This window comes from Amblyraja radiata, chromosome 14, assembly GCF_010909765.2.
Source record: "Amblyraja radiata isolate CabotCenter1 chromosome 14, sAmbRad1.1.pri, whole genome shotgun sequence".
NCBI lineage: Eukaryota > Metazoa > Chordata > Chondrichthyes > Rajiformes > Rajidae > Amblyraja > Amblyraja radiata.
Genome location: NC_045969.1, coordinates 29,922,485 through 29,940,882, shown reverse-complemented (window position 1 = coordinate 29,940,882; position 18,398 = coordinate 29,922,485). Strand labels below are relative to the sequence as shown.

General features: G+C 45.7%; 1 protein-coding gene across 2 annotated transcripts in view; it reads right to left on the bottom strand.

Moving 5' to 3' along the window:
• Positions 1-908: 908 nt before the first annotated feature.
• The window catches only part of grtp1 (growth hormone regulated TBC protein 1), a 57,997-nt gene continuing 40,507 nt past the window's right edge, over positions 909-18,398 (bottom strand). Inside the window, exons 7-8 of one of the 2 annotated variants that reach the window (XM_033032967.1) lie at positions 6,554-6,739; positions 909-1,747 (exon numbers count right to left, since the gene is read on the bottom strand). In XM_033032967.1, coding sequence (XP_032888858.1) covers positions 1,658-1,747; positions 6,554-6,739 — 276 coding nt within the window. In that variant the 3' untranslated portion in view covers positions 909-1,657. The remainder of the gene's footprint in view (positions 1,748-6,553; positions 6,740-18,398) is intronic. The other variant, XM_033032968.1, reaches the window with a different exon arrangement.

Sequence of the window (18,398 nt, the reverse complement as noted above, 5' to 3'; positions counted from 1 at the left end):
ATGATTAAAGGATAATGATCAATAGAATGATGAGAAAGGACACACTTTTTATCGTGCCAAGTTGAGAACTAGAGCAAGAGGTAGAGGGGGTTTGAGGATTATTTTTCCCATCTAAATAAGAGCACGGTGGGTTTAAGTTACTTGAAAAGATAGGGAAGGCAGAATGATTTAGCATGTTTAAAAGGTTCCCTGAAAAAGAACAGGTTGTGCCATATTCTGTGCTGCCAGGAAGGGGGAATTTGGATTTGGCTGAACTCTCAGCTGGTTGTCCTCCGATAGAGTTAATTTCAATGGTTTTATGGTTATGCTGGTCTCAGCAATCACCTCTGGTCCCAATATACCTCAACATATTAAGCTCAACAGTCTAACATTACCTCTAATCGGGACGACAGATGGCACAATGGGCTAAGTGTTCGGCTGGCAACCGGAAGGTAGCCGGTTCGAATCCCGCTTGGAGTGCATACTGTCGTTGTGTCCTTGGGCAAGACACTTCACCCACCTTTGCCCGTGTGTGAGTGATTGGTGGTGGTCGGAGGGGCCATAGGCGCAGATTGGCAGCCACGCTTCCGTCAGTCTGCCCCAGGGCAGCTGTGGCTACAGAAGTAGCTTACCACCACCGAGTGTGACTGAGGAGTGAATTAATAATGCGATGTAAAGCGCCTTGATTATTAGAAAGGCGCTATATAAATCCCATCCATTATTATTATTATTAATCAATTTACAGCCCAAATCCAGTTCCTGACTTTCATATGCAAACCCTACCCTATCCTCTTCGACTCTCTCAACTAGGAAATAAACCAGGGAACAAATCAGTGGGATAGTTTACATGATGAATCAGAGAGACAAGCCGTCTGCTGCCAGGTTCCTTTGGCATCAATAACATTCAGACCCACTGTTTTACAGAAAACACTCTTTGACTTGATGTTTATTATTACTTTTGCACAGAAACTAATCTTTTCTTAAAAATACATCTAAACATCTGTAAAATTCTGCATTTATAAACAATCAATACAAAAAAAATCAGCTGTCACGCAGATAGAAGGAACCCTGCATACACCAAAGGAGCAATTCTACATCCAGAGAAGTGCCTACTTTTGATTATTGCCTTTTACATATCCAAGTTGCTTGCTGCTGCGAGGCACAGCTGCAATCCACATCAATCAAAAAAGAAACATGTAGCAATGCCTTTATCCAGGCCATGCCAAGGCAGTGGGGTTCACCAAGTGTCTGGAGATCTGACTAGACAGTGCTGGTACAATAATTTAATTACACCTGATCAAATGTCACTGATATCAAATAACACATTTACCATCTTCACACTTAATAATTAGATCATTCTATTTAACAATATATTAAAAAGTTATATTTTAGTGGAAAGGTAAATATAAATTAAGTGACCAAAAAGATCTACAAGTACAAACAGCCCTTCATTAAGTAATCTTACTTTATATCTAAATCAAATGCTGGATTTTTGATCACCTGAATTCAATGTACAAATAGCTAATTACGTTTTTGAAAGTCAATATTCTACAGGTTAGATGTAGCTCACAGGAACTGGGATAGAGGTCAGGCAACTCCAGCCCATCTGCACAATGGAGGAATGTAGGAAGTCTTTCAACTCCTGAGGGACTTTGTGTGCTGGAACTGAACATGCACATCAACTCTGGTCATCTAACTGAGCTCCGCTAATCTCTCGTAGCTTTGTGATCACAGTGAGAGGCAGTCGTCCAGGTTCAGTAAATATTTTCTAAAACGATGAGGGTAAAAAAAAGACATTAATCAGGACCTGTCATTACTAAAATGTGCTGTAACAAATAGTTTGACAGCAACTAAGAGAACATTCCCTGGAAAGGACACAGATTATTATTATCAGTCTGATGAAGGGTCTCGACCCGAAACGTCACCCATTCCTTCTCTCCGTAGATTCTGCCTGTCCCGCTGAGTTACTCCAGCATTTTGTGTCCATCAGATTAATATAGCATGGAATCAAGCTACTTGGCCCAACAATTTTAGTTCGCAAATTGTTAATGTGCTTTGGGCTAATTTTGCCGGCATCCCACCTTACTCCTTACACCTTCAATGATCTCAGAGACAGATTTATAAAACAGAAACAGGCCCTGTGTAGAATACTAATATGCTAGGGCAGTTTGACTATATATCTGTGTGTGTGCGTGCATGTACGCATACAGTGCTCTCCATAATGTTTGCCACAAAGACCCATCAATTATTTATTTGCCTCTGTACTCCACAGTTTGAGATATGTAATAGAAAAAAATCATATGTGGTTAAAGTGCACATTGTCAGATTTTAATAAAGGCCATTTTTATACATTTTGGTTTCACCATGTAGAAATTACAGCAGTGTTTATACATAGCCCCCCCCCCCATTTCACGGCACCATAATGTTTGGGACACAGCAATGTCATGTAAAAGAAAGTAGTCATGTTTAGTATTTTGTTGTATATCCTTTGCATGCAATGACTGCTTGAAGTCTGTGATTCATGGACATCACCAATTACTGGGTGTCTTATCTGGTAATGCTCTGCCAGGCCTGTATTGCAGCCATCTTTAGCTTGTGCCTGTTTTGGGAGCTAGTCCCCTTCAGTTTCCTCTTCAGCATATAAAAGACATGCTCAATTGGGTTCAGATCGGATGATTTGACATTTTTTTAGCTTTGAAAAACTCCTTTGATGCTTTTGCAGTATGTTTTGGATCATTATCTTGCTGTAGAATGAACCGCCGGCCAATGCGTTTTGAGGCATTTGTTTGAACTTGAGCAGATAGGATGTGTCTATACTTCAGAATTCATTATGCTACTACCATCAGCAGATGTATCATCAATGAAGATAAGTGAGTCAGTACCTTCAGCAGCCATACATGCCCAGGCCATAACACCCCCACCACTGTGTTTCACAGATGAGTTGGTATGCTTTGGATCTTGGGCAGTTCCTTCTCTCCTCCATACTTTGCCCTTGCCATCACTCTGATATGTTAATCTTTAATAAAATCTGACAATGTGCACTTTAACCACGTGTTTTTTTCTTATACAAATCTCAAATTGTGGAGTAGAGGCAAATAAATAAATGATGGGTCTTTGTCCCAAAAATTATGGAGGGCACTGTAAATTCAAAGCCCAGTGCATACCATAGGCTGCCTTTATCATATGACATATGATATATGTCATGCATTTTATATACGCAGCTGATGGAGGTCTTCCATGGCCTGCCAGTCCCTTTGTGATTAGTAAGCTCACCAATGCTCTATTTCTTCTTAATGATGTTCCAAACAGTTGATATTGGTCAGCCTAAGATTTGGCTGATGTCTCTAACAGTAACACTTTATCACACAGAGTTGTGACTCTATGGAATTCTCTGCCTCAGAGGGAAGTGGAGGCCGGTTCTCTGTATACTTTCAAGAGAGAGCTAGATAGGGCTCTTAAAGATAACGGAGTCAGGGGATAAGGCAGGAACGGGGTACTGATTGTGGATGATCAGCCATGATCACAGTGCTGGCTTGTAGGGCCGAATGGCCTACTCCTGCACCTATTGTCTATTGTCTATTTTATTCTTGTTTCTCAGTCTCATTATGGCTTCTTTGACTTTCATTGGCACAACTTTGGACCTCATCTTGATAAAGAGCAATAAAAGTTTCCAAAGGTGATGGAAAAACTGGAGGAAAGACTAGGTGCTGAGAGCTCTCTTATACCTGCCTTAAGGAGGCATTTAAACACACCTGAGCAATTACACACGCCTGTGAAGCCATGCGTCTCAAACATTATGGTGCCCTGAAAAGATTTTATTAAAGGATATTTTTATACATTTTGGTTTCACCATGTAAAAATTACATGGTCCCCCCATTTCAGGGCACCATTATGTTTGGGACACATGGCTTCACAGGTGTTTGTAAATGCTCAGGTGTGTTTAATTTCCTCCTTAATACAGGTATAAGAGAGCTCTCAGCACCTAGTCTTTCCTCCAGTCTTTCTATCACCTTTGGAAACTTTTATTGCTGTTTATCAAGATGAGGTCCAAAGTAATGCCAATGAAAGTCAAAGTAGCCATAATGAGACTGAGAAACAAGAATAAAATAGACAATAGGTGAAGGAGTAGGCCATTTGACCCTTCGAGCCAGCACTGTGATCATGGCTGATCATCTACCATCAGTACCCCATTCCTGCCTTCTCCCTATAGCCCCTGACTCCGTTATCTTTAAGAGCCCTATCCTAGCTCTCTCTTGAAAGTATCCAGAGAACCGTCCTCCACCGACATCTGAGGCAGAGAATTCCAGACTCACCACTCTGTGTGAAAAAGTGTTACTGTTAGAGACATCAGCCAAACCTTAGGCTTACCAATCAACTGTTTGGAACATCATTAAGATGAAAGAGAGCGCTGGTGAGCTTATTAATCACAAAGGGACTGGCAGGCCACAGAAGACCTCCACAGCTGATGACAGAAGAATTCTCTCTATAATAAAGAAAAATCCCCAAACACCTGTCCGACAGTTCAGAAACACTCTTTAGGAGTCAGGTGTGGATTTGTCAATGGCCACTGGCAGAAGACTTAATGAACAGAAATACAGAGGCTACACTGCAACTTATATCAGAGTGATGGCAAGAGCAAAGTATGGAGGAGAGAAGGAACTGCCCAAGATCCAAAGCATACCACCTCATCTGTGAAACATGGTTGTGGGGGTGTTATGGCCTGGGCATGTATGGCTGCTGAAGGTACTGGCTCACTTATATTCATTGATGATACAACTGCTGATGGTAGTAGCATAATGAATTCTGAAAAGTATAGACACATCCTATCAGCTCAAGTTCAAACAAATGCCTCAAAACTCATTGGCCGGCAGTTCATTCTACAGCACGACAATGATCCCAAACATACTGCTAAAGCAACAAAGGAGTTTTTCAAAGCTAAAAAATGATCAATTCTTGAGTGGCCAAGTTAATCACCCGATCTGAACCCAATTGAGCACGCCTTTTATATGCTGAAGAGAAATCTGAAGGAGACTAGCCTCCAAAATAAGCATAAGCTAAAGGTGGCTGCAATAGAGGCCTGGCAGAGTATCACCAGAGAAGACACCCAGCAACTGGTGATGTCCATGAATCACAGACTTCAAGCAGTCATTGCATGCAAAGGATATGCAACCAAAAATTCTAAACATGACTACATTCATTTACATGACATTGCTGTGTCCCAAACATTATGGTGACCTGAAATGGGGGAACAATGTACAAACATTGTTGTAATTTTTACATGGTGAAACCAAAATATATCAAAATGGCCTTTATTAAAATCTGATAATGTGCACTCTAACCACATGTGTTTTTTTCTATTACAAATCTCACAATTCTGGATAAGGCAAATTAAAAAATGATGGGTCTTTGTCCCAAACATTATGGAGGGCACTGTAAGAGTCAGGACATCATGATACAGCTTTATAGGACTTTGGTTAGGCTGCATTTGGAGTATTGCGTGCAGTTCTGGTCATGCCAATACAGGAAGGATGTGAAGGCTTTGCAAAGGATGCAACGGATATCGACCAGAATGATGCCTATATTCAGGGGTATTACAGAGAGATGTTGAAAACTTGGGAGGTACATAAAAAAGCTGGAGAAACTCAGCGGGTGCAGCAGCATCTATGGAGCGAAGGAAATAGGCAACGTTTCGGGCCAAAACCCTTCTTCAGACTGATAGGGTTGTAAACTTGGATTGTTTTCTGTGGAATGCCAGAGATTGATGGGAGACCTGATAGAAGTGTATAAAATTATGAGGGGCATAAATTGGGTAGACAGTCCGAACCTTCATCCTCGGGTGGAAATATCAAATACAAGGAGTCAAAAGGGCAAAATTCAAAGAAAATGTGCAGAACATGTTTGATGCCTGGACACACTGTCAGAGGTGGTGGCGGATGCAGTTACGATAGTGGCATTTAAGAGGATTTTAGATATGCACGAATGGAAGTATATGTATTATGTGCAGGCAGATAAGATTTGCTCTTGGCATCATGTTCTGTGTAGATATTCTGGGCCGAAGGACCTATTCCTGTGCTGTACTGCTTCATATTCTAGGTGTTCCAATCAGCTGTTAGTGTTCAATCACTGCATAAATTACTTTTTAATTTCATTAAATCAATTTCATTTTAATCCCATATACCCTTCTTGAGCCAATACCCCCTTCCTGTTTGTAAATATTAATAAGCTCCTTGTTTTAATCGCTCAACCCAGGAGTGAATATAACTATTTTTCAAACTCTAGTGTGTCAATTTATTGTACTGACCTCAATAAGGTGATTGGGGGAAGCCTTACAGACTGACACCAACCAGTGTTTCATGAGTTGTATCCCTTGCTGACCATCTATTTGGCTTGACTGTTAGGGTGAAGTGTTTAGAGTGCTGCCTAAGCTAAAATGCAAGCTTGTCAATACATCACATTCACATTTGGCATCCTGACTCACTGGGAAGAGCTTGTTACAGGTATTGAATTTTGATCTATGAATAATAAACTCAACAAGATCAGACAATAAACTCAAAAACGGCTGAAATAATCGCACCTTCATAAAACCATGACAGTCTTGGACCATAGGACCACGTGTGATCTGTTTGAATTTCTCACAGATTGCTGGGAAATTATTTGCTTCTAAAATTGAAGCCTGGTGGTACTTTATTAACGTCAAGGCCACACGAAACGTGATTTTAGATCCTTCATAGAACATACAGTCCCAGATTCGAAGGACAGTCTAGAATAATGGAAAACAGTTATCAGTCAAACAGCACAGGGACAAGGCCTTTCAGCTCAGCACACACATGGCAAACACTGTGCTGCCACCTATATTGTTGTACAATAAATAAAACTACCACAACCTCCCTGCTCTTATATTCTATGACACAACTAATGAAGGCTGGTACACCATTTGTGGCCTTCATCCCCTTTATCTACCTTTATCTTTGGACTAATATCGAGGTGCATAGTTCTCAATACTCTATAGGGCCCTACCATTCATTGCATATACTTGACCTTTAATAGTTTAGTTTAGAGATACAGCATGGAAAGAGGTCCTTTGGCCCACATCAACCATCGATCACCCATTTACACTAGTTCTATGTATCGCACTTTCGCTTCCACTCCATACATATTTGGGACAGTTGACGGAGATCAATTAACCTACAAACCTGCAGATCTTTGGGATCTGGGAGCACCTGGAGGAAACCCATTCGGTCATACCAAATAGTGGGGGGGAAGGGGTTGACAAATTGGGAGTATAAAGATGGAGTTAAAGGGGAAGTGAGTACAGGAAAAGTTACAAAAGACTCCCGAATTAATGGGAAGGAAAGTTCGAGAAGGGATAAGAGAGTAAGGTTAGGGCCAATAGTGACCGGTGTGAGAAGGGAGGTGAATACCGGTCAAAGTGTTGTATACGAATGTATAGGACATAAAGTGGATGAGCTTGAGGTTCAGTTAGCAATTGGCACGTATGATGTTGTGGGAATTACAGAGAATGGCTGCAAGAGGGCCAGGGCTGGGAACTGAATATTCAGGGGTATACGTCCCATCGAAAAGACAGACAGGTGGGCAGAGGAGGTGGGGTAGCTCTGTTGGTGAGGAATGAAATTCAGGTCCTTGCGAGGGGTGACATAGAGTCTGGAGATGTAGAGTCTGTATGGATAGAACTAAGGAATTGTAAGGGTAAACGACCCTAATGGGAGTTATCTACAGGCCCCCAAACGGTAGCCTGGATATAGGGTGCAAGTTGAATCAAGAGTTAAAATTGGCATGTAGTGGCATAATACTACAGTTGTTATGGGAGATTTCAACATGCAGGTAGACTGGGAAAATCAGGTTGGTACTGGACCCCAAGAAAGGGAGTTTGTGGAGTGCCTCCGTGATGGATTCTTAGAGCAGCTTGTACTGGAGCCTACCAGGGAAAAGGCAATTCTGGATTTAGTGTTGTGTAATGAACCTGATTTGATGAGGGAACTCGAGGTAAAGGATCAATTCGGAGGTAGTGGCCATAATATGGTAAGTTTTAATCTACAATTTGAGAGGGAGAACGGAAAAGTGTCAGTATTACAATTGAACAAAGGGGACTATGGAGCCATGAGGGAGGAGCTGGCCAAAGTTGACTGGAAAGATACCCTAGCAGGGATGACAGTGGAAGAACAATGGCAGATATTTATGGGAATAATTCAGAAGGTGCAGGATCAGTTCATTGGAAAGATTCCAAGGGGAGTAAGGGGCGACCATGGCTGACACGGGAATTCAGGGACAGTATTAAAAAAAAGAGAAGTAGTATAACATAGCAAAGATGAGCGGGAAGCCAGAGGATTGGGACACTTTTAAAGAACAACAGAAGATAACTAAAAAGGCAAAACAGAGAGAAAAGATGAGGAACGAAGGTAAGCTAGCCAAGAATATAAAGGAGGATAGCAAAAGCTTCTTTAGGTATGTGAAGAGGAAAAAATTAGTTAAGACCAAAGTTGGACCATTGAAGACTGAAACAGGTGAATTTATTATGGGGAACAAGGAAATGGCAAACGATTTGAACAGGTACTTTGGAACCGTCTTCACTGAGGAAGACACATACAATCTCACTGATGTACTAGTGGCCAGAGGATCTTGGGTGATGGAGGAACTGAAGGAAATTCACATTCGGCAGGAAATGGTGTTGGGTAGATTGATGGGGACTGAAGGCTGATAAATCCCCAGGGCCTGATGGTCTGCATCCCAGGGTACTTAAGGAAGTGGCTCTAGAAATCGTGGACGCATTGGTGATCATTTGTTAGCTAATGTTATCCCACCTTTTTAAGAAAGGCGGGAGAGAGAAAACAAGGAATTATAGACCAGTCAGCCTGACATCGGTGGTGGGGAAGATGCTGGGGTCAATTATAAAAGATGAAATAGCGGCACATTTGGATAGCAGTAACAGGATTTGTCCGAGTAAGCATGGATTTACGAAGGGGAAATCATGCTTGACTAATCTTCTGGAATATTATGAGGATGTAACTAGGAAAATGGACAAGGGAGAGCCAGTGGATGTAGTGCACCTGGATTTTCAGAAAGCATTTGATAAGGTACCACATAGGAGATTAGTGGGCAAAATTAGAGCACATGGTATTGGGGTAGGGTACGGATATGGATAGAAAATTGGTTGGCAGAGTGGAAACAGAGTAGGGATTAACAGGTCCCTCAGAATGGCAGGCAGCGACTAGTCGGGTACCGCAAGGCTCGATGCTGGGACCGCAGCTATTTACAATATACATTAATGATTTAGATGAAGGGATTAAAAGTAACATTATCAAATTTGCAGATGACACAAGCTGGGTGGCAGTGTGAACTGTGAGGTGGATGCTATGAGAATGCAGGGTGACTTGGATAGGTTGGGTGAGTGGGCAAATTTGAGGAAGGACATTCTTGCTATTGAAGGAGTGCAGAGTAGGTTATCGAGATTAATTCCCGGGATGGCAGGACTGTCATATGTTGATAGAATGGAGCGGCTGGGCTTATATACTCTGGAATTTAGAAGGATGAGAGGGTATCTTATTGAAACATATAAAATTATTAAGGGTTTGGACACGCTAGTGGCAGGAAACATGTTCCTGATGTTGGGGGGGGTCCAGAACCAGGGGTCACAGTTTAAGAATAAGGGGTAAGCCATTTAGTATGGAGATGAGACTGCCTCAGAAGGCAGTGGAGGCCAATTCTCTGGATGCTTTCAAGAGAGTTAGATAGAGCTCTTAAAGACAGCGGAGTCAGGGGATATGGGGAGAAGGCAGGAACGTGGTACTGATTGTGGATGATCAGCCATGATCACGGTGAATGGCAATGCTGGCTCGGAGGGCCGAATGGCCTACTGCTGCACCTATTGTCTCTGGTCACAGGGGAAAACATTTAGGTTTAATATTGTCATGTGTTCCGAGGTACAGTGAAAATGCTTTGTGTTTTGTCCGCTATCCAATCAGATCAGAAAATACTGTACATATATACAATCATGTCACACTCAAGTACATTAGGTAAAATCAATGTGGAAAATACAGAGTGCAGAATCTACTTCTTAGCACTGTTGCGCACCCGTTCCATAGACAAAGTCCAATGTCCGCAACAGGGTAGAGGTGAATCAGGCAGCACCTTAGCTTATGGAAGGAACATTCAGATGCCTGATAATAGAGGGAGAGAAGCTGTTCCAGAATCTGGTAGTGTGAAGAGGTTCATGTGTTGTATAAACACTCAGTTTAATATTTAAATGATACAGTTCAACAATTAGTACAAAAGGGCAAGGTGTGTTAACGTGTTGACTGTGACGTGAAGTCTAGCTCCATTGTCTGCTGATTAACCAGATTGGCATAGATTGGTCAGTCCAGATCACGCCAGGTCCACTCGAGAGCTCGAGCTCGAGAGTTCAAGTCTAAAGTGGCTCGGCCCGCCATACGACTCCCCCCCCCCCCCCCCTCCCCCTCCCCGAAGCGGAGTATTGGAGGCGGTTAGGCTGTCGAGTGAGGCGGCCTGATCTTTTGTACGCGTCTCCTGTGTTCGGGGTTGTAGCTGGTTGAGTTGAGGGCGGGCTTGGTCGTGATGGTGGATGCCCTCTGAGGCGGGGTTGTGCCACCTGCACTGCTTAGTCAATGTCCAAGTGCGCCGGCTTAAGACGGGCCATGGAGACAGTCTCGTGTCTGCTGCCCATGTCAATGATGAAAGCCGTGGCGTCGTTTTGCAGTACTCTGAAGGGTCCCTCGTAAGGCTTTTGCAGTGGTGTATGGTGGGAATCTCGGCGAAGGAAGGCGTACTGGCAGTCCTGGAGGTCGGGTGGGACGTTCGTGGTTGAGACCGTGTCAGGACGTTGGGACTGGAGAAAGAGTACCCACCTTCTCACGGAGGCGCGTCAGCATGATCGTGGGCCGTTCTTGATGTCCACGCTCCGCCAGGATGAAGTCCCCTGGGATCGTAAGCGGGTCGCCGAACACCAGCTCGACCGAGGAAGTTGCCAGGTCCTCCTTTGGGGCAGTGTATACCTAGCATGACCCACGGCAATTCGGCCATCCAGTCTGGGCCTGTGAGCCGTGCCTTGAGGGATGCCTTCATGTGCCGGTGAAAACGTTCCACTAGGCCGTTTGCTTGCGAGTGGTGGGCCGTTGTGAGGTGGAGCTTAGTGCCAAGCAGCTGGCCCATGGCTGACCACAGCTAGGAGGTGAACTGCGCACTCTGTCGGAGGAGGCATGCCAAAGCGGGCGATCCAGTGGGCGGTGAGGGCACGTGCATAGGTCGCAGTGAAGGTATCCGAGAGCGGGACAGCTTCCGGCCTTCACGTGAATCTGTCCACGATGGTGAAGAGGTGGATGACACCTCCGGATGGGGGCAGTGGTCCAACGATGTCAACGTGGATGTGGTCGAAACGCTGTGATGGGGCGAAGTCCTACAGTGGCGCCTTGATATGTTGCTGAATCGTGGAGGTTTGACAGGGGATGCACGCTCTGACACAGTTGCCGACCTGTTTGCGCAAATCATGCCACATGAACTTGGCTGCCATCAGTGCCTTTGTTGTCCGCATGGAAGGGTGAGCTAGGCCGTGAACCATGTCGAAAATCTGGCGGCGCAAAGCAGCGGGGATGATGGTTCTTGGATGTCCCGTAGACACGTCGCAGAAGAATGTGGTGTCAGCGGGCCTCAATTGCACATCCTCCAACAGCAGGCCTGAAATGGCGGCGCGGTACGCGAGCATCTCTTCATCCTCTCGCTGGGCGGCTGCCACGGCCGTGTAGTCAACACTTCGGGCCAGTGCATGGATGGCATTGATGGCGGTGCGGGACAACGCATCTGCGACCCGGTTGCTCTTGCCTGCGATCTGCTGGACGCAAGTTGTGTATTCTGAGATGAAGGTCAGGTGGTGCTGCTGTCGGGCTGACCAAGGATCAGACACTTTGGCAAGGGCAAACGTGAGTGGCTTGTGGTCGGTGAAAGCTGTGAAAACCTTGCCCTCGAGGAAGTAGCGGAAATGCCAGATGGCCAGGTAGAGAGCGAGGAGCTCCCGATCAAAACCGCTGTATTTCTGCTCGGGGGCTCTCAGGTGATGACTGAAAAAGGCAAGGGGCTGCCAGCTGCCATTGATCAGTTGTTCTAGCACTCCACCCACGGCTGTGCCAGATGCGTCAACTGTGAGAGCTGTTAGTGCGTTGGCCCGTGGATGTACCAGCATCGTTGCCTTGTCGAACGCGGTCATGGCCGCGTCGTCCCAAACGAGCACTTTCGGCTTGTTGGCCAGGGCCTTGAACAGCAGTTACATGATCCTGGCGGCTACTGGCACGAAGCGGTGGTAGAAAGTGACCATGCAGACAAACGCTTAGAGTCCCATCACAGTAAAGGGTTTGGCAAACTTGCGAATGGCCTCAACCTTGGTCGGGAGCAGGACCACTACGTGCTGTTTGATGTGGTGGTCGAGGAAGTTGATGGAAGTGAGGCCAAAGTGACACATGGCGAGGTTGATGGCCAGGCCATGCTCGTTGAGCCTCCGGCAGAGCTGCCGGATGTATGCGCGGTGTTCCTGGCACGAGCGGCTGCTGACGAGGATGTTGTTGAGGTAGACGAACACGAAGTCCAGCCCGTGGCCCACCGTGTCCATGAGCTGTTGGAAAGCTTGGGCAGCATTCTTGAGGCATGCGCAGGAACTCAAAGAGCCCGAACGGTGTGATGAGGGCCGTCTTGGGGATGTCGTTTGGGTGGACCGGAATCTGATGGTAGCTGCGTTCCAGGTCGATCTTAGAAAATACCGTGGCATAGTCCAGCTTTGCCGTGAAGTCCTGGATGTGAGGAACAGGGTACCGATCAGCTGTAAGGAACAGGGTCTCCTGCCCCCAGACGCTTAGGGGACCATGTGAAGCGAGGATGCCCACAGGCTGTCTGAGCGGGGGGGCAGCCTGGCGGTCCGGTGGTAGTGATTTGGTGCTTCACCCCATGCTTGGGACTGGCCATTGTAAACTGGGGAGTTATGATGTCAGGGAACTTGGCCAAGATCCTAGTGTAGTCTTCGGAAGTCACCGAGCCGACGTGGGGCGCAGTCAATTCGGTGTGGTGCAAGGCGATCGACTCGAACGTCTCAGAATTAACGAGACGTTGTCCTTTCAAGTCGACTAGCAGGGAGTGCGCACGGAGAAAGTTAGCGCCTAACAGCGGTTGTGGGACATTGGCGATGGTATAGGTCCATTTGAGTTGAAGTTGAGCGGGATCGTGCGGACCCCATATGTTCTGATGTTGCTGCTGTTGGCGGCGGTCAGGGGAGCCCCCTGCCTTCCGGAACGAGTGTCGTCCCCCGATGGGGGCAAAACACTGACCTCCGTTCCCGTGTCAACGAGAAAACGCCGACCCGAATGACAATCCCAGGAGTAGAAGAGACAATATTTTTGGCCGGCCCCAGTTGACGGCTGTCCGAGGCGTTTCCCGTATGTGTGGTACTTTGGTGGTAGTAGCACTACTTGTCCTTGCTGACGCCGTTCGTGACCGACGTCGCTGCCACTCCTTCCGTGGAGGCCAGGACCGCCCGTATGACCTGCCGAGGCACAGCTGCCACCCGACTGATGGTGGCTCCACCCTGCTGTTTGGCCTGCCACAGCACGTCTGCAAGGGCTGCCAGCCGTCGGTGAAATCGTCATCCGGGAGGAGCAGGCGGATGTCCTCAGGCATCTGCTCGAGGAAGGCCTGTTCAAAAAGGAGGCAGGTTTTGTGCCCATCCATCAGGGCGAGCATTTTGTTCATGAGCACGAACATGTGCCGGAGTTTTGCCACCTTGTCGCAGCGGCTGAGACCGAATATGTCCTTGAGCGTCTTGAGCCCTTCGTACTTGTTGTCGGCTGGTGGCTGGCGAAGGTAACCGATGAGGCACCCGGGGGTTTCCTGGTCCAGCGCACTGACCACGTAGTGGTACTTGGTGACATTGGCAGTTATCTGGCGGATGTGGAATTGGGCTTCAGCTTGTTCAAACCACACTTGGGGCTGTGATGTCCAGAAGGTGAGCAGTTGGAGTGAAACTGCGTTCTGCTAATCTGGGTTGTCTCCTCCAGGCATGATGAAATCCAAAAGAGGCTGTTTTGGATCGTCGGGGGTCACCACTGAAGAGGTTCACGTGTTGTATAAACACTAAGTTTAATATTTAAACGATATAGTTCAACAATTAGTACAAAAGTGCAAGGTGTGTTAACGTGTTGACTGTGACGTTAAGTCTAGCTCCATCGTCTGCTGCACCCCGTCAGCTGATTAACCAGATCGGCCCAGATCACGCCAGGTCCAGACGAGAGCTTGAGCTTGAGCTCGAGGAACGACCGTTCGAGACCAAAGTGGCTCGGCCACATGATGGCACCACAAGTGCATGGTTTCAAGCTTCTGTATCTTCTGTATACAGATCATGCTTGCTGCATTTCATAACTTTCAGCAGTGCACCTCATTTTCTTCAAGTACATCTGGACTGTGGAAATAGCTTTCATCACCCTGATGGAGCAGGGAGGGAGAGGAATGAACAGGACGGGACGTCTTTGATTATGATGGCTGTTTAGCCAATATCCAAAAGATCATTCACATCGTGTTAAAATGTTCTTACAAAATATAAAATGTTCCTCCCAAAATGCATAATCTCACATTTTTCAGGATTAATTTCCACCTGTCATTGATCAGCCCAATTTACCATCTCATCAATATCTTTCTGTAGTCTAAAATGACACCACAATTTTTTGTGTCTTCTGTGAACTGAAGGGCCTGTCCCACTTACGTGTCCTTGGCACGCAAATTACGCGACCTCGTGGTCACGTTGAGGCGTACGGGCATCGTATGGCCATGCGGGGCCGGTCCCACTTAGAAGCGCGGAGGGGTATGTAGTTGTGCGCGACATCGCGCGGGGCTCCGAAATGTTTGTAGCGAACAAAATCTTCGCGCGCCAACGGCCTGTCGCGGAACTGATGGCCAAAGTGGGACAGGCTCAAGACCCTGGCGTGACGCAACATCTCACCTTCAACAGCAGCAGAAGCAGGCAAACGATCGCCGAGCTCGGCCTGGGGCTCACGGCCGTTGCGGTCCGGATCCGCCCCCACTTTTACTCCCAGAGCGGGGCCAAGAAAATTGAAGATAGACACAAAATGCTGGAGTAACTCAGCAGGACCGGTAGCATCTCTGGAGAGAAGGAATGGATGACGTTTCGGGTCAAGACCCTTCTTTTCCGACTGAAGAAGAGTCTCGACACGAAACGTCACCCATTGCTTCTCTCCAGAGATGCTGCCTGTCCCGATGAGTTACTCCAGCTTTGTGCCCATCTTCAAATGACGTCACGCACTCCAGACGGCTGTGCGTATGCATGTAATCGCGCCCGACCTTCGCCGGACCATCGCGGCTCAACGCGACCACGAGGTCGTGTAATTTGCATGCCAAGGACACGTAAGTGGGACAAGTCCTTTACTAAACATACCTCTTACATTCTAAAATTGCTAATGGGTATAACAATAAGGTGTATTAATACTGATTTAAAAAATTGCAAATGATGGAAATCTGAAATAAAAACAGAAAATGTTGAAACACTTGTCAGGTCAGGCAGCATCTATGGAAAGAGAAAGGGTTAATATTTCATCTCAAAGATTCTTCTGTTTCATTGTAGATTTATCGTCCCTCAGACTCATTTTTTAATAATTTCCCTACAATTTACAGTAACTTCTAATGATATTATGTAGCTGTAGAGGGCAAAAAAGAGGAAACAGGGTTGCAACGGCAGCACAAATTTACCAATGGCAAATATCCAAAAGTGGGAGAGACTAGGAAACGTCGCTTTGAGTGCCAAGAATTCCAATTTCCAAGAGTTGAATGTCTCAGCAGATTCTTGTTGACTAGACGATACCATGTCACTTTTAGTCTGACCACTTTGACCTGCTAATTATGAGCATAAACTGAAAGGCAAAGTCAGGGTGAAGAAATAAATTTCCAGTCCAGATATGCTTGAAAAGGATACGCTACTGAAGGTTATGAGTGCAGCAAGCATGAGTCAAGAGTTTTATTGTCATGTGTCCCAGATGGGACAATTAAATTCTTACTTGCTGCAGCACAACAGAATATGTAAACATAATACAAAACGCAAAATAAAAGTTCAGTGAGTCTATAGACCATATATACACAATAAATAAACAGATATAGTGCAATAATAATAATAAACTTATTGTTAAGAGCATATTTGATGTTGTGTTTAATAGCCTGATGGCTGTGGGGAAGAAGCTGTTCCTGAACCTGGATGTTACAGATTTTAGGCTCCTGTACCTTCTTCCCGATGGCAATGGAGAGATGAGTGTGTGACCAGGTTGGTGTGGGTTTTGATGATGTTGGTAGCCTTTTTGAGGCAGTGATTGCGATAGATCCCTTCGATGGTAGAGAGGTCAGATGGTGAAGGACTGGGCAGTGGTCACAACTTTCCGCAGTCTTTTCCGCTCCTGGACGTTCAAGTTGCCGAACCAGGCCACAATGCAGCCAGTCAATATGCTCTCTACTGTGCACCTGTAGAAGTTCGAGAGATACCTCCTTGACATACCGACTCTCTGTAATCTTCTCAGGAAGTAGAGGCGCTGATGTGCCTTCTTTATAATTGCATCAGTGTGCTGGGACCAGGAAAGATCTTCCGAAATATGCATGCCCAGGATTTTTTTTACCCTTTCCACCATTGTCCATTGATATAAACAGGGTTGTGGGTCCTTATCCTACCCCTTCCAAAGTTCACAATCACTTCCTTGGTTTTACTGGTGTTGAGAGCCAGGTTGTTGTGCTTGCGTGACAAATGAGCTGGTGTGACAAATAGAGCAGCAATCTCTGTGTGGCAGACACAAGTTTCAGAGCTGCTGTCTCACTGTGACAGAGATCCAGGTTCGATTCGACCTCCGGTGTTGTGTCGAGTTTGCACTTTCTCCCTATGACTGTGTGGGTTTCCTTTTGTTGTTCTGGGTTCCTCCCTCATCCCAAAGACATGTGGATATGAAATTAATTCTCCCTTGTGTGTAGGAGGTGGATGAGAAAGTGGGATAATAGTAAGATTAAACGAGAACTTACCAGTTTGAAGTTTGATCTTGATTTTATGAGGAGTTACGATGAGCGATTACGTGAAGAAGGGCCATCCGTCTGCGTGCGATCTTCAAAGCAGCGGTGTTAAATCACAGATAAAAAAAGAAGACCTGAGAATAGTAAGATTGTGAAAAACTAGAACTTCCATATGACCTTGATAATATGAGGGTGGGAGCGGTGGGCACGTAATCGCTCATCGTAACTCCTCATAAAATCAAGATCAAACTTCAAACTGGTAAATTCTCGTTTAATCTTACTATTTTACTTCGGAGTCACGTGAGTGACTACGTGAAGATTTCAAAGCTCTGTGATTTCACGCTGGTTACGAATCCAGGCGTCACACACTGAATGGATTGACCATGGATGAGAGTATTATTAAAGCATTCAGACATAACGTAGTTAGTAAAGACACTGATGCTTTAAAATAAAGAAAAATAAATGTTTTATTAGCCTCCCCTCCGAACCTGTGGGAAAACTAGGTAACAGAACTTAAGATGGCACGAGCAAATACCCCTGGTCCGATAATGGGTTTGTTATAAAACCGCTGGAACGTTCTTTCGTTTACCCATCCTGCAGCCGCTAGGATGCCATCAAGGGGCACGTCCATCGTTCTTGCTGCCGACATAGATGCAGCCCTGGTGGAGTGAGATTTAAAGATATGAGTATTTATTCCCGCTACCACCATTACCTCCTTTTACCATCTGGAGATAGTTTGTGTTGACACCTTTCGGTGTGGTTTCTTGTGGCTGATGAGGACCGATTGTTCTGAGCCTCTGAGGTTCTCCGTGACTCTCAGGTAGTGGTGTAAATGTGTTACCACACACAATCGTTGGTCCTCTGGATATGCCAGGAACTGGATCTTCATCCCTGGCATTCCTGGCCTGCTCTGTTTGATCAGGTCCTTAACAACGAATGTTATGTTATTCGTATTGCTGGTCATGTAGTCCAGTCGTAGTTTTTGTAGTGTCTGGACTCTTTGGGCTGTTATTAGCGCCATCAGCATAACCACTTTCAATGTTAGTTTTGACAAAGATAAGGCCATTGGCTGTCCCCACTGACGAAGTAAGGTCAGTACCATGCTCACATCCCATGTGTCCGTGTACCTAGGCCTTGGGGGTATCGAATTGTAAATTCCCTTCATGAATTTTATTACGAAGGGGTGCGTTCCTATCGGCCCGTGCCTTGCCTCCAGTGTCAGATAGGAGGATAGTGCACATCTGGCACTGTTGATTGCGCTATAACTTAATTTATAGTCATAGTACAGGGCTGATAGGAACTCCAAGACATCCGTTATCCGAACTGTGTTGTATGTTATATCGTTTGCATGGCAGAAA